At 38.9% G+C, this 16,732-nt stretch overlaps 1 protein-coding gene across 2 annotated transcripts; it reads right to left on the reverse strand.

Moving 5' to 3' along the window:
• Window positions 1-6,792: 6,792 nt before the first annotated feature.
• Window positions 6,793-14,645, reverse strand: UQCC6 (ubiquinol-cytochrome c reductase complex assembly factor 6). 2 transcript variants are annotated; one of them, XM_072401152.1, is made up of 3 exons: window positions 14,576-14,645; window positions 8,503-8,625; window positions 6,793-7,926 (listed from the first exon to the last, which is right to left on the reverse strand). In XM_072401152.1, exons 2-3 carry the CDS (start codon window positions 8,608-8,610, stop codon window positions 7,834-7,836), a joined length of 201 nt encoding a protein of 66 aa, XP_072257253.1. In that variant the 5' UTR covers window positions 8,611-8,625; window positions 14,576-14,645; the 3' UTR covers window positions 6,793-7,833. The 2 variants fall into 2 exon arrangements, with proteins under 2 accessions (XP_072257253.1, XP_072257254.1); XM_072401153.1 differs by lacking the exon at window positions 14,576-14,645 and adding an exon at window positions 11,614-12,376.
• Between the last annotated feature and the right edge of the window lie 2,087 nt (window positions 14,646-16,732).

Raw genomic sequence — 16,732 nt, forward strand, 5'->3', positions numbered from 1 at the left:
TATCTTGTACTTTGTGCTTTTACCTGCTCTCCATGTCCAAGTCATTGGCCTAAGTAATAGGTAATCCTTAAACCTAAATCTAAATGAGACGTTTAGACACTGCTGTATTCCTGGTTTCTGATCTGGAACATATCTGTACCTAGGACTACACGCCTAATTTGAGTTTGCAACTGCAGCTAGCAAGACCAGGAAAGTTATTTTCAAGTTTAGTAAATGTCATTTTTAGCCTAACTTCTGCTTTAAGGTAGTCTTCGAGGATTCTGATAAGTGTGTGTAGTCACAGTAATGTGATGGTACCACCACCAAGCTCTCCATGATTTTCCTGAGGGCTGTTTACACCTTATCTTAGTCATGTACTTATATTTACATCTAGTAGCTTACTGGAGGTAAATCATATATAAAGGTATAGTTTGTGTGATTTTAGCCCTAATGTGTGCACAGCAATGCACCACCGTGTACTAGTCAGTGGGTGTGTTTTTATTTTTACCTGGAAATCCTGCCAGTAACACATTCTGTCCTAGAATGACAACACTTACACATTGGCCCTGATTTACTAAAGCTCTCCAAGGCTTGGGAGAATACACTTTTAGAAGTGAAGCTGGGTGATCCAGAAAACATGGAAAGGATTTTTAAAAATCATTTGCTGTTAGCCAGCAAAAGTTTTGAAACCTGGACCAGATCTATTCCAGGTTTGTTGGATCACCCAGCTTCACTGATGAAAAGGTACTCTCTCCAGCCTTGGAGAGCTTTAATAAATCAGGGCCAATGTGTCTTTGGATAAAGTGTTGCTGCAGAACAAGACATGTTTGAACTACAGATTCTCCTCATAATAAGGTTTTTCTGAAGTCTGCAGATACCTAGTTAGCATTGTTGGCGTTCTGACATTAGGTCCACACGGTTGTGATGCAACCATGCACCACATGTGCACTAATGTTAAGGTTATATCTGGATAAGGACAATGTGGTGACAGCAGACTTCTAATTTTAACGAGCCATAGCAAGTGAAGTTTTCTGAACCATCTTATTTGTTCCAACCTATGCAGACATCTCTGACCTTGGACACCTTTTATAATAAAGGACTGGAGTTGTCATCTTGTCTATTGAAGTCTAAAGTATCATAAATATAAGCATGAACATCCATGGTCATAAACAGTAAAAGTCATGTATGTATGAAGTTCTTACACTGATTAGCACAGCTCTGGTGTGTGGAATGACATTTTAAACTTTTTTTTTTTTTTTTTGCTCTGCATTACCTTACTTTTTAAGTCTTTATGCAAAAGGCAGTAGTTAGGTAAAGCTGCATTTACTTCCCCCAGAACAATTGTGAGCAAGCATCTATTCATTCCTTCAGTGGGGGGAAGCTGTTACCCCTAGGACTAGATAGGCTTAAGACAGGGGGCCAGCTACTTTGTAACTACAACCACAGCCATCTGTGTAAACAAGGGCTAAGATGGCCCATTCATCTGGACTGCTGCAATGTACAGCGCTGCGTAATATGTTGGCGCTATATAAATCCTGTTTATTCTATGCAAACTTAAATAAACCTACACTTTATTTCTGAAGTTCAATTACAACATGCCTAAGCTTCTGCAATGCCCTAAAACTGAACTTATTCTATCTAATCGATATTATTATGTTATACATTTCCTGACAGTTTTTTTTTTTTTTTTTTTGCTTGTCATGTTTAAGTGGACCTGACCGTATGTAGTGACTTTTCCAGCTTATGGTTGCCAATAGATGAATTTGTGGCTGTTTCACAACTGCATCTGTAATATAAAAAAGTCACACCCAGACTGATGCAGTCCAAGTGAAATCTAAATAGATTCAGTTCAGCTAAACTCTCCTCATAGCTGAGCTCCTCCATTCCTTTTATTATTTTAGTTGCCCTTCTCTGCACTCACAATGTCCTTTTTGTGAACTGGTGCCCAAAACTTGACTGCATATTCCAGATGTGGTCTGACCAATGCTTTGTACAGGGGCAGGATTATGTCTCCATTTATCTAGTCTATTCTTCTTAATACAAGAAATATTTTACTAGCTTTAGATATTGCAACTTTGCATTGCATGCTGTTATTAAGTCTATGATCTACCAGAACCCCCAGATCCTTTTCCATTCCTGTATTCCCCCTAGACCGTATGAAGCATGCATGTTGTTAGCCCCCAAGTGCATACCTTTGCATTTCTCAATGTTAATGTCATTTGCCACTTGGCTGCCCAAACAGTACATCCAGGTCTGCTTGTAGAATATAGACATCCTGTATGGACCTAATTCCATTACATAGTTTGGTGTCATCTGCAAACACAGAAATGGTACTTTTAATGCAAACTCTATATCATTTATAAAGATGTTAAACAGTAAAGGTCCCAACACTGAACCCTGGGATACACCACTAATACCCTTAGACCATTCAGAATTTGAATAATTAATTACTACTCTCTGGATGCTGTCTTTAAGCCAGTTCTCTATCCATTTACAGAGTGACTTTTCTAAACGTATTGACCCTAACTTTCTTATTATGCCTCTTTAGGGTGCTGTCAAATATTTTTCTTTGTAATTATTCAATCTCAACTGCTATTCTATTGAGTATTTTTCTTACATTGTTAAACTATGAAACCAAACAAAAGCCAGCACCCCTAGGCTTGGTACACACATGCAATAATTACCGTTTGAAAACGATAATTCACGAATATTTTGAATGATCGTATTGTGCACAATTCTGTACATATAAATGTTTTCAATCAAATATTTTACACCAATAATGTATACACTAGGTACGATCGTTTGAACGATGCAGGAAGTGGCATGGACAGGAGAAAGTATCACAGAACAATCCACGATCACTGAACGACCGTACACACAATAGATTACGAATGATCGTTGCCCAATCAGATCCACCAGAACAGTCGTTCATTTCCAGAGAGATTCCTCATTCGTCGTCGTCGTGCACTTTATTTGTTAACTATCAAGTGATCTGTTGTGGATCCTTAGTTTCCAACGGCAATTACTCCACGTGTGTACGTGGCCTAAGTGTAATACTCAAGTGCTTACCTAATAAAAAAAAGCTGGCTTTGCTTAGAGACAGTTCCAGTTAAAGGTTCCATTTATAAAATTGGGAATCTGACATTCCCTGGTGGACATAAATTACTGCTATTGAAACACATGGACGTGAAAGATTTCCACAAGGGAATGTCTTGGCACCACTTTGAGTCTGCCCTCTCCTTCCCCTCCTACACTTCCAGGTCATGTCACTTATACTTGTGCATCTCCAAAATCCGCCCCTGTTTCCAGAGACCACCAGACTCTTTGTACATACTCTTATCTCTTGTCTGGACTACTGTAACCTCCAGCCACACTTATCCATCCTTCCCACTGCTCCTCTTCTGCTGCATCTCTTTGTAGTTCTATTCATTGGGTTCAATTTCACCTTAGAATCAAGTTCAAGCTCCCATGCTTTGTCTTCAAATTCCTTCACAGTTTCACTTACCTTTCTGACCTGATAGAAAAATACTCCCCTAGCCGATCTCTTCGCTCCTCCAATGACCTACTGCTGACTTCCTCACTCATAACCTCATCACATGCATGCCTCCAAGACTTTTCTAGAGCTGCCCCAACTCTCTGGAATGGTCTTCCTCCTCCTATTCGGCTTGCTCCCACTTTCTGCTCATTTAAAAGAGCACACAAAACCTATTTTTTCAAACTTCCTACCCATCTTCTGTCTCTTAAACCCCTCACTACTCCCCCCCGCAATTTAATATCACCCTGCTATTGAGTGATACTTCCCCCACCTCTTAGAATGTAAGCTCCTCTGTGCAGGGTCCTCTCCTCCTCCTGTGTCACTGTCTGTCATTTGGAACCCCTAATTAATGTACAGCGCTGCGTAATATGTTGCCGCTATATAAACACTGTTTATTAATATGTTTGATCCCCTGGTTTTTATATAGAGCCCTAAAAAGCTTGAAACTTGAAAATTGAACACCTCTAGACATAAAATTCCATGAGAATTGATACATTTATCACCTGGTACCATTTCTAGGTATACCTAACCTTTTTATTTGTAATATAAAAGCTTCTAGTTTTTGTCATGATACAATGTTAGGTTTCCAGCTTTGACATTGTCCATGAATAGACCCTAAACCGTTTTGCTTCCTATGGATACAGACAAATGTATTCATCATAGAGTTCCCAAAGTATACAATGCAAGGATCATTCCCTGAGCAGAGTGTAGACTAATCCCATTCTTGTTATAAACACTCATACCTAGGAAAAACCTGTAATTGGCTTTGTGAACACATTTTGTTTCAGAATATTATTGATTAAGGGAGCAGTGGATGAGCACTAAATATACCGTTCTATGCAATATTTGTCACTAGAAGGCCCCAGGTGTGACATTTCCCTATGGAAGGGGATCATCTAATTAGGGAATCCACTATTTTCCTGCACTCCTCCAGGTTGTTGCATCATTCTCACCAACCTTTGGTTTATTGAATTGTTAAAGTAGATGTAGAACCTAACTAGACAATATTTAACATGAAAAATGTCACTTTCCTTTTGTGCTTTCTGGAATCTCAGTTCTAGTCTTGTTCAGCCAAGATCAGTCTACATGTAAAGGGTCCAGCAGGAGCCTGGTGGTGACAACAAACATGCACAGTAACAGTCACTTGTAACGCTTTGTCTTCACCAAAAGCACAAGTGACAGTGTAACAATGCAGGAGAGGAACCTAAAGGCAGGGACTGCTTATTATATGAAGGGTTACCTATCAGAGGAAGCATCTGATTTTGATCAGCACATTTAATAAAAGAAATAACAATACCATGTAAAATTACATTACATTTACCATGGTAAATAATGAATATAAATTAGTGTTTGGGTTTTCCCCTGGCTGAACCATGACATCTAACTGTATAATGAAATCACACATACATAAGTACCTGATATCCTATTTATCCTATTAATATTTTAAATATAATATTTTTATTAAGAGAAAAAGATTGGAAGAAAGCAAACAAATGATACATAAACAAATCCAAACATGTTTATGTTAAAACATAACAATAAAAAAACAGGTAGTATAGGGCAGTAAATATTTTCCTTGTTATAACATTGTTATAACATTGGTGACTTTTTTCTGGTTGGTGTTCCAGAAAAAAGTCCAGTCAAGGATTCCAGGTGAGTTCAGACGTATCTTTAAGAATACCGGTGAGTTTGTTGTTAGTCATAATGCAAAAGATAGTCATAAAGCCCTGATATGATGATGTAAGAAGACTTCCAGGTAGGGGCAATATGTGCTATTGGGATGTAATTAATTATTTTTTTGGAAGATTTGGGCAGTGTTAAAGCAATCCTAACACGGCACACTGTGGTACAACTAGGAGGGATACATGGAGAACTGAGGAAATTAGATTGAAAATCTCTAACCAAATCCTCTGAGGCACCAGGCACAACCACCAGATGTGTTCCATGGAGCCAACATTCTTGCATGCCCTGAAGCTCGTAAGATATCTTAGAATTCTGGCCGGGACTTGGTACCATCTCAACAGAGTTTTATAGATTAATTGTACCAGAGATACATATAAAGATATTTTAGAAGAGTTGCTAGTTGTCTCATACCACTCCACCAGCAACCAGGTCTTTCCCAAATCAGTTTCCCATCAGTTCATTTAGGTGTGGACGGGGAGGAGAGTGCCAAGCAGAGCACAGATATTTGGCTTTTATAAACCTCAAATGATTTGTATGTGCTTTCAAATAGAATTAGGCTGAATGGGTGGGGGCTTTGTACTATTTTAGCTTTGACAAATGAGCGTAATTGGTAATATCTAAAGAACTCAAAGCTGGGTATATCCTGAGATGTTATCAAATAATTAAACTGAGAATAAATCTCCTAGATTGTAAGCTCTTCGAAGGAAGGGTGCTCTCCTCCTCCTGTGTCATGATCTGTCATTTGCAAACCCTATTTATTGTACAGCGCTGTGTAATATGTTGGCGTTATATAAATCCTGTTAAAAAATAATAATCTACAGAACTCTAAGTCTCCAATGCATAAAAAATCTTTATTGAACCACCATTGAATTTGGGATGTATCTAGTCTAGGGGTGATTTTGGTGTTTCCCCAGAGTTGGTCTTAATATCCATTCTTAGGAACGATTAAAAAGCCAGAATTGCACAATTATATATTCTGTGTAAAAGCTACTAGTTGTTTTCAGTATTTCTGGCTGATCACTAGGAAAATGACATGTATCATGATTCCTTGAATTGTGTATTATAGATGTGAGTTTTTAGTTTTTATACCTGTAGTCCCTTTTCTCCACAGCACAATGGGGGAAGGGGGGCATTGTAGCCATATGGATTATGAATATGAACTTACAACGAACAATGGGAGGAAGGATTGTATCATTATGACACAAACTAAATGTTTTTTTTTTTAACTTTATTGACAAATCTATTGAGGATTTTTTTGTGGAAGTTTGTCATAAAACAAATGATAAAGAAAATCCTAACATTATAACTGGTTCAACACAACATTCTCTATTTCACCCAGACAAGTTGTTTTATAACTTCAATTACCAAATCCTCATCCAGACAGGGACAGACATCAGGATGACATATATCGGAATAAGGACATAGCACTATTCAACATAGAGACGTTTTTGGATGGATTACATGGATATGTAGGTAAATGGTTACATTCAATTTCTAGTATACTCCACCAGCAACATAATATTAAATATATATGTAAAGAGACACACACACACCTCAAATCGTATGATACATACAAAATAAAGCTCAGATTAAAATTGTGTATTCATTTTAAGTAATTTATTAGCACATAATTGTGTGTTCTCTTTTTAAATCATTAGAACTGAAATCACCCAAATGGGCCCAATCAAATGTTGACATACCAAAGAAAATGCGGGCTGATAAAAACCACACACAACATCCAACTAAAAGTTATTAAGGAAGAGTATAAATACCTGGAACTTGTTTGATTGTAATCAATGTCCTCTGTATAAACAATCAATTATAAATTCATTCAGCGCTGCAATGATTTTGCTGGATTCTGAGCAATGTAGGAAAAAAAAACAACTGCTAATGGACCTGCGGGAAATGGCTGTAGAATCTTAGAAAACAGGGGAAGGATATTAAAAATTTTCAGAGCTCGTAGTGTTCATATTCTGATCTGTGAAAAGTTAGGGGTTCTGTTGTTACCAAGCCCAGTGTTGAGCCGGGTTGGAAAAATTGGAAGTGGGTGGCAGCTCCTGGATTGTGACCCAACTCTTCAGTAACCACCCAAAAACAGCCGGGTGGTTCCTGAAAAGTCCCGGGTGATGCACCCAGCTAAAGGGGGCTAGGGAGAACACTGAAGCCACAGTCAGGTCAGCATCTAGACAAGCCTAAAAGCTGGAACAAAGTCCTTTGGAGTGATGAGACCAAAGTGAAACTTTATGGTCACATACAAAGCTTTGTAGGAAGAGAGAAACATCCAGAACTGTTTTATTTTACAATCATATTGCATTGATCTAGTTTCCACATTTCCCCTTTGAACAAAATTCAGAAAGCTGGAACTTAACACCCAGCATGAACTTTGGTTTTTAAAATATTCAGTCAATATATATGTATAGAAATATATTGTATAAACAACATGGTTTATTTATGACTTTCCCATAAAGAAAAGAAAATACAACATTGTGTATTGTCTGATGTAAAGAGTAACTTCTATTCTTTTGATTTGTGAAATATGGACAAACAATTAAGTATCACGTTCACGAAAAGTAAACAATGTGTATAAAAATAAAGCAAGTTTGCTTTTATAAAATAATAATCTATTGTAATGACATTTAGCTTGATTCAGGACTATTTGTTGTTGTTTGCTTTAATCCAAGTAGTTCTGTCTTCAGTTCTCCTGGTTTGGGTGGAACTTCAGGCACACTCTGAAACACATATTGATGTGTGATTACTGTCAGAGGTAATTAACCAGCATTTATTCTAGCAATCTGAAATTTAAATGTCATTAGAAAAGTGACCAAAATGATAGGAGGCGAAGACACAGCTTAAATTTGAAGCCGATTATACACTACAGTAATACAGAAAAGTGGACAGGACAAATATGATTTTCCAACATAAGCTTTTGCACTTATTGAACTGAAATAAAGAAAACTCAATGGTATATTGTACAGAGCATTAGGTATCTTTATATTGGATATATAAGTGATATATGAAAACTTTAGCAGAGTTTCATTAGAAACACGGGCTTTCCCTAGAAGGGAGGATGTGAAAACTTGCTGCAGTTGTTCATGCAAAACAGCCACTACAAAATGATGTACTACTACAAAAAATAAAACCCTACAGGTGAAGATTAGAAAAAGAAACGGTGCCACACACACTTATCTTACGTGTCATAAACTGGTATTGCATAACATGCACTTATAAGAATGATGCAATTCCCCTGAAATCCTCTACAAGAAAGTGAATAATTTTAGACATTTAGATGCTTTAGGCATACATACAAGGTCAGGTCTGTAGTATCTGTGCACAAGTTCTGCACCTGCAAACATGGAAAGGAAGCTGGCACTAACCATCTTGAGGTATTTAGGCCACGATACTCCTGCAGGCATTATGGTGAACAGGTCCTAAAAATGGATGAAAGAAACAATGGGAATATGTAATATTTTCTTTACAAGAGAGACTTTTTCTGAACCGCATAATATACTGATATAGTATTTACACTACACATTCTTACAGTATGTCAATTAGAATGTAGCAGATATATGTCATCACTCTGGGCAACAAGCGAAAGCACTCAGTAAGCTACAACAGCTTTCCAGAAAATTTACCCTGAGAGCACACAACCTGTGATCTATGATATGTCCATGGTGTTGGCTGGTGGCATTCAAAAGAAAGATGTTTAATAACTATCACTAGCACAAGGAATCATGGGGGAATGTTACTAAGAATTCTCCTTTTGAAAGCCACAGGCTGACTGACACTTTTTACCAATTATAAATCACAATCCTAACAGCTTGACCAGTGTTTTCCAAATCATAACCCTGAGGTTATATAGATACAAATAAATGTTCAGTGACATTTAACAACTCTTTATTACTGCAATGATCATATGCTAATACAGTATTAATAAAAAAAAAGAAGCTATCAAAAATGTGTTCTGTCAGCCAGTATAAAAACACTGCAGGATTATAAGAACGTAAACTTTATATGTCCTTAACAATATATAAAAAGCATTCTTTAGGTGTGCATACAAGTTAATCTATGTATGCTGACACTGCTAAATAAGGCATATTAATTGTGACATTATTAAGTATACCAATGTATCTATACCTGTTATCATGGGGGAAGGTTAGTCATGTCTCTCTCATGTTTTAATATTAGTTTTGTTATCCAAAACTCTAAAAAACACTTTTTTGGTACAAATACAAAGAAAATGCTTTGGATAGGGTAAGGAATGGTTAAAGGCTAGAATTTCCTTCACTGCCTGTTAAGTAGAAACCTCTCAAAAATGAGGAAACATTCCTTTAGACCAGGGGTCAGCAACCTTTACTATCAAAAGAGCCATTTTGCCTCCTCTTCCACTAAAGAAAATTAGTCTGGAGCCGCAAAACATAACACAGTTTATAAACTTTTAAAAGTTTTAATATTTTTTTAATTTTACCTGTTACAACAAGTGTGCATGTGTAGGCCTACTTTGAAATAAATTAAACACTGAACTATGCCCCAAGAAGCCTCCAGCTTCTAACGTATCATCCTGGTACATTAGAAGCTGGAGACTTCTAACGTAACGGTAGATTTTTTTGATGGGCAGAGTTCTTTATGTTCTGACGATGCCTTAGCGATGAAACTTTAAGGGGTGTTAGCCACAGGTGTCCCTCATTACAGCTTTAATTTTGTTCACCTGTACCCCCTTCCTGTTCCAAAGAAATTGGGGTTCAGGTGCCTCCAGCAATGTGTAACGGTAGATTTTTTTGATGGGTAGAGTTCTTTATGTTCTGATGATAGCCTAACAATTAAATTTTAGGGGGTGTTAGTCACAGGTGTCCCCCACTTGCACCTACATTTTTGGTTTTGTACATCTCCCCATTCCAGAGGAATTGGGGTTCAAAGGAGGGGCATGTCATTGTACACACCCATTTGTACACGCCCCGTGGTAGATTTATTTCACTGGTAGATTTTTTTTCATTAGAACACCGGATAGGGAATCCCCCTCCTCCGCAGTGTCTTGGGAGGAAGGGGATCCCCCATCAGAGATTTACCCGCGGCAGCCGAAGGGAGCCACAACAAGGAGGCTGAAGAGCCGCATGCGGCTCCGGAGCCGCAGGTTGCAGACCCCTGCCTTAGACAATTGTCACCAGCAGGTTCCAATTATTAGATTTGCCCTTCCTTCTAATGACTACTGTGAAGCTATAGATAATACATAAAAGAGAAAGTGAATTTTCACACAATAAAATGTAGTGCTGGTGTACATAAAATAAATACAGAAACACACCACAGACTACCTACAGAATGTAAATGAACACACAAAGCCTGCAGTCATATGTTCAAACAATTCATATTTAAAAGTTCACATTTAAAAGTAAAAAAATGTTTAGTGTTTCATAGCTGAAACATAAAAGCATAAAAATAGAAAATTAAAGAGATTAAAAAAAACAAGTAATCAAATGATGCAGCAAAGAATAATGCCTCTTCTCCAACACCTACTGCTAATTCCCCAGGCAGCAGTTGTGTTGCATCATTCTTTTGCAATAATCAAGCCCAATAATGCAATCATGTTAACCCTTTTATTTTCATTTGTACAATTACAATGGGTCAAAGTAAAAAGAAAAGGGGAAAAAAACATTGTCTTTGTTATACCTAGGACATCCTTATGCTGAGGCTTAAACTTAGTGTATGTCAAACGAAAGTATATGACACACACTATTCACCCCAGACGTTCACTCCTGCTCATCTTTCATGGACAACTAATGACAATTTTCTTCCCAAATAAAATACATCCCATCCAGGATAATAAAAACAACTAGTGACATTTGCAACCTACAAAAACCTAAACCTATATTCAGATTATGGGTTGCTTTTCTGCTGTTTCCTAACGTAGCTGAAAAACATTTTTAGTGGGCTTGGATTCTCTCCTTCCCCTGGCAGGCCGATACATCCTGGTCACAGTTGTAGCACAGGGCAGGATTCTGTAATCAAGCAAAGACGGACAGACAAGTAAACGAGGGCTGTGCCTAGTGAGCTTTAGCCCACTGATAATAAAGTCCTCGATCTTGTAGAACAGCCTCCTGAAGACTCTACAGCATTCAGCACTTCCATATGGGTTGGAAGCCTTTGTTGGAAGCCAGTGCACACCATGGCTCTATCCTTTGACCCCTTATGTAGCTGTAGTGACATTTGGGTCAGAGGAACAAAACACTGCATTTGGCAGGGGACTAGTATGTCTGACACTCCTGGAAACAGGAGCAGAGGCTGAAGTTGTGGTACAGAAAAAGACATGAGAAAAATGGCTGCAAGAGGGGTGCGTATAGCTGTTATTCCCCCACAATTCATTTCAGGTAGGATTTTTCACAAAGTTTAAAGAGGAACTGTCATAGAAAAAAAACACCACTAACTTTCACTTCCGTAGAGCCCCTGATGATCTATTCAGTCCCCCGTTGTCCTGGAATCCTCCTTCAAAGGAAGTACCGGACGCCACCATTGTCTTCCTTCTTCTGGCTACATCACATGATCTTGCATTGCATAGGCACAATATCAGGTGACATAGCTGTAATTAAATTAAAAAATAAAAAGAAAGAAAAGAGTTATGGCGCAGAAGGAGCAACCCGAAGCCTCCTGGGATTTGTGACGTAGGCTCTGCACTCCCATTCACTTTTTATTGCTGTGGCGGTAAAAAAATAAGTGAAGGGGTTATCTTCACTTTTATATCAAGCTTTAAGTGTACCTATCTAACTAATGCCTTCCAGCAGGACAATGTGCCATATCGCAAAGTCTAAATTATCTAAAACTGGTTTCTTAAACATATCAATGAATTAATAGTCATCCGATCCCAATCCAATAGAACACCTTTGGGATTTGATGCAATATAGGTTTTGCATTATGAATATACAGCTGACAAATGTGCAGCAACTGTATGATGCTATAATATCAATATGGATCAAAATCCCTGAGGAATGTTTCTAGCATCTTGTTCAATCTATGCCACAAAGAATTACAGCAGGGAAAACAAAGTCTAACCCAGATCTAGCAAGGTGTACCTAATAAAGTGGCAAATGTTCCCTTTAACATAGGCAGTCTTCCTTATTAGAGCACAGGTCTCCATTAAAGTGACGATGTGCTAGGGAAGCAGGGAGGCTGTTATTGATTGGCTGTGTCTGGCTTCAGTACATCACAGATCTGGAACAAGCATGTCCAATGAAGAGTCAAAACTTCTTACCTCTAAGTAATACGCCAGAGATTCATACGGCATTTCAAGTGGAAGTCCTATTTTACAAAATGTACAAAATAAAGGATCAGGCAGGTTGGAATTGCAGAAAGGGCGATGGTACTTCTACAATACCCTGCCTGATAGCTCTGGTGAAATACAAAAAGGCTGAGCTGTGCATTCCCAGTGTCAGCTTTATATGCCAGGGAAAGCCAGCAATTTCAGCTTACGTGTGCCGGGGATAATTAAACTCCTGCGCACCTGCTGCTGAAGATCATCACTAGGAAGAAGAAAAGAAGATGGTGGCATCCTGCGATGGAACACGCATAGTTCCACAAGCTTAAAGAAAATGAGGGTCAAGGAACCAGCAATCCAAAAAAAGCAAGGAAAACAGCAATAGTGACCAGGTTTACCACCAGCTTACTCTTTATTTTCATGTAAATAGATAAAACACTGTAATTTGATTTATTTTTTCTAGATCTGGTAAAACACCCCCAAAAAAAGTGTCAATGCAACACCTTACATGTTAGGCTGGAATCCTTATGTTATAGACATTCACACTCCTGTACCCAGATGGTCACATTGCAAATATTCCAACAATGACAGTCAAAGCATTATAGTCTGAATATACTTGCTTAAAGTGAAAATAAATCCAAAACTAACTCAAAACAATAAAATCACACTTACCTTCAATTCCCCAGATCAGTCTATTCGTCGGGAGGTTTCTTCCATCAGGCTCTGCATCGTCTTGGTATCAGTCTTCGGCCTGACGCACAGGTAGCACCAGGCACCCACGTCTTCTCCTCTCTTCTTCCGGGTTCTTCCTCCTACGTAATCAGATCTCGCACTGCACAGGCACGATATTGGGTGACGTAGATTGGAGAAGAACTTGCTGATCTCACTGAGCATGCGTGAGATCAGCAATTTTTTTACTGATTGATAAAAGGGCTCCTTCTGCGCATGCCCGAGATGCTCCTTCATGTGCAGAAGGAGCAGCCAAGAGCCTCCCGGGATGCATGACGTGGGTATCCCAGGAGGCTCTGCACTCCCGTTTATTATTGATCGCCTAGGTCAGGGGTCGGCAAACTACAGCCTAGCCGGTAGTTTGATCTGGCCTAACGCCCCCTGGCCGATTCGGCCTAATCCCGGCCAGCAACCCACGGCTCCAGAGCTATGGCCAGGGGGTGTTAGGCCAGGGCAAACTACCGGAGCCAGAGATCTGGAGAGGCATGCGGCTCTTAAACCTCCTCCTTTTTACCGCGGCCGGCGTTAACACTTCCTCCGCCGGGGTAAATAAGGAAAGCCCTCTGAAGAGAAGTCATTCTCTACCGCAATGCATACGGAGGAGAGGGATTTCCCTTCAGGGGGCGTTCCTGGTGGTGGGTGGAGCCATTAGGGTGGGAATCGAGAGAGAGTCCGGGAAAGTGTACTTCCCGCCCACCCCTGAGATGGCCCAATGGCCACAAGTTCGCTGACCTCTGGCCTAGGTGACTGAGAATTAAAGGGAAGGTGTTGCTCCATTTTTTTTTTGTTTGTTTTGTTTTTAAAGGATGTTGCACTTAAAAAAAAAACAAATTTTCACTTTAAAAAAACAGTTGTCTACCCTTTTATGTAAAGTAAAAATTCTGAGGTTAGGTACGCTTTAAGTGAACCTGTGCACCATATTTACAATTTTGGGAAAATCTATGTGAATGTGCAACTTGAGGGCTCTAGCTGCCCCCGTCAGATTCACTGTTTTAAAAATAGAGTCCGAAGAGTTCAGAGACATGCACAGGTGCCCTGTCCTGATAGAATTAAAGTGTCCCCAAACATTGCTCCGCCAACCCTCCATGACTCCCTGCTGCTTCCCATAGTCTGCTCCCAGTACAGCCCCATAAACTTCTATAGGGTCAGGAGACAAATGTATTCCCCGGGGCCATAGAAGTCTATGGGGTAGATGAGGCAGCACAAGGGGGGGGGGGGGGGGTACTCAGAGGTAAATATCTAGGTGGGCCTCATACAAGAAGTAATAAGGTCATGTGACTGAAATGTCAAAGTTTCCCTACAAATTTAATTTGTACATTGTACTGCTGGTATTGTTACTGTACCAGATGACGGACACACAGAACACCTCGGGTGTCACCACTGACAGGCAAAACCCTCACCCGGCTCACCTTGTCACAATTTCGGAGTCCTACGCATATAAACGTGATGACGTCACACGTCGCGTTTATCTTGCCGCTAGAGGCCCAGCTACCTTTTTATTGTGTCTCCTCGATGCTTTCTACAATCCACCATGGCGGCCATTATTCCATAGACCACACAACATGATATAGCAGAGAGGCTGGGTGCATGTCTGGAAGGTTCATACTGCAGAGTTATTTTCATGTAATACCCAATACCACAAAAAATTTACCTGGAGGTAAGCTGAAGTGCGAGCGGAATAACTTATTGTACTTTTATGTGACTTCTCCAGAGAGTGGGCGGGGCCAAGACCTGTCCTGATATGACCTGTCCTGATATGGCCTGTCCAGGGTCATTCACAAGAGATGCAAAGATAGAATGCATTACAAAATATCAAAACATAAATCTATGGATTGTCAGCCCCCCTTTAAATAATACATTGGGGATATTCTATAGTTAAAAAAGTAGAGTAGTATTCTTTCAACTGTGGTTTCCCCAGGGGGATTATACATCAAAGCAAGATATATCGCATGTTCTTCCTTTTGAACAATATTGATAAGTAGCCGGCAATGATACAATGACTACATCATTTTACTATATATAAATATATATATATACACACACACACACAATATATATAAGCCTTTCCTGACATTTTTACTATAGGGGACCACTGGAAATAACTTTCATTGAATCCCTACTGTAATTACTATATTCACAGCTTACAGTACATTAATGTGGTGGTCAGTGGGATGAATGTCATTCCTATATATAGCCAAAAACATAATTGGTGTCCCTGAACCTGATCTGAGAGTCACAACCTGCTCATTGTTCCAGGAACCCCTAGCAATCTCTGGAGGAGCCCTGGCTGAGAAATACAAATATATAGCCTCAGCTAAAAAAAAACAAAACAGTACAAAAAAAAACAAATAATCAAAAAAGAATACAGAGTCCCCAAGTTAAGGATATCCAACATATGGACAACTCCTAGATACCAATGAGAATGGAGGCTTGGAGGAGGGGGGGGGGGGGGGGGGTTTTTTTTTTTTTTTTTGCTTTGTTTGTGAATACCTCACAGTAAGGATTTTATACAGTAATAATATGTTGAGACAAACATCTGTCCTAATTGCATTTATTAGAATAATGTACCTGTTCCGACTTACATACAAATTCAACTTAAGAACAAACCTACAGTCCCTATCTGTTATGTAACCCGGAGACTACCTGTATTTATTTTGAGACTCTAGTTTTGTGGATTGGGTCTATTGCATTGTATTTAGTAATGGAAGCACTAGGGAATGTCTTTTATTTAAAGAGATTTTATCCTGTCTGTCTATTACTCCTGACCTGCAGTACCTCCCTCAACCCTAGATGTGTACTTACCCTATATCTACCCCACAGCTATACCCTGCTATACAAAAATCTTCTGGCCGCACTCATACAGCCAATCCCTTTTGTGGGCTTATGCAAAAATCTGCATATTTAGTCACCAATTATTTTAAAATGTTCATGATATAGAATTATTATAATAAACAAGGAAACATTTATAGATTATATATTATGTTGACATTACACTGACCCTTATGACTTTCTTGGTTGCTGATCTGCATTACACATTACCATTTATTGTGTGTAGGCCATCCATTAATGTGCTATCAATGCACAATATATAAAGAATGTTTATTACAACACAAAACACACAATGGACAGTGTGAATGGGGACAAATAGCCCTAGGTACATGATTAAAGTGTTGTTTTGTGCACCAATGGGAAATCAGTGTTTATTTCTGCTACTGAAAAGGATACAAACGTAATAAAAACATTATATAAGGAAATGTTACATAGTTTGACTGAAAGGTTTCACACATTATTTCTCAACTAGAATTCATCCAGAGGTTATTAGGTGTTCCATTAACAATAAGCTATCAGGTCAGTTTAGCTGGCACACATTATGTTTCTGACTGTATGTAAGGGTGACTTTCTTCCTACTGGTCAGAAATGTAAGAGACATTCATCCCACTGGCCGGGACATTATGTACAGTGAGCTGTGTATAAAGGAATTATAGTATGGCTTCCTTGAAGACCTGAAAGTTTTTTTTTTTATTCTTTAATTTATGAGAAAACTGAAACCTTTTTTTAGTAGGTAA

Source organism: Pyxicephalus adspersus, chromosome 2 (assembly GCF_032062135.1).
Source record: "Pyxicephalus adspersus chromosome 2, UCB_Pads_2.0, whole genome shotgun sequence".
In the NCBI taxonomy this organism is placed as follows: domain Eukaryota; kingdom Metazoa; phylum Chordata; class Amphibia; order Anura; family Pyxicephalidae; genus Pyxicephalus; species Pyxicephalus adspersus.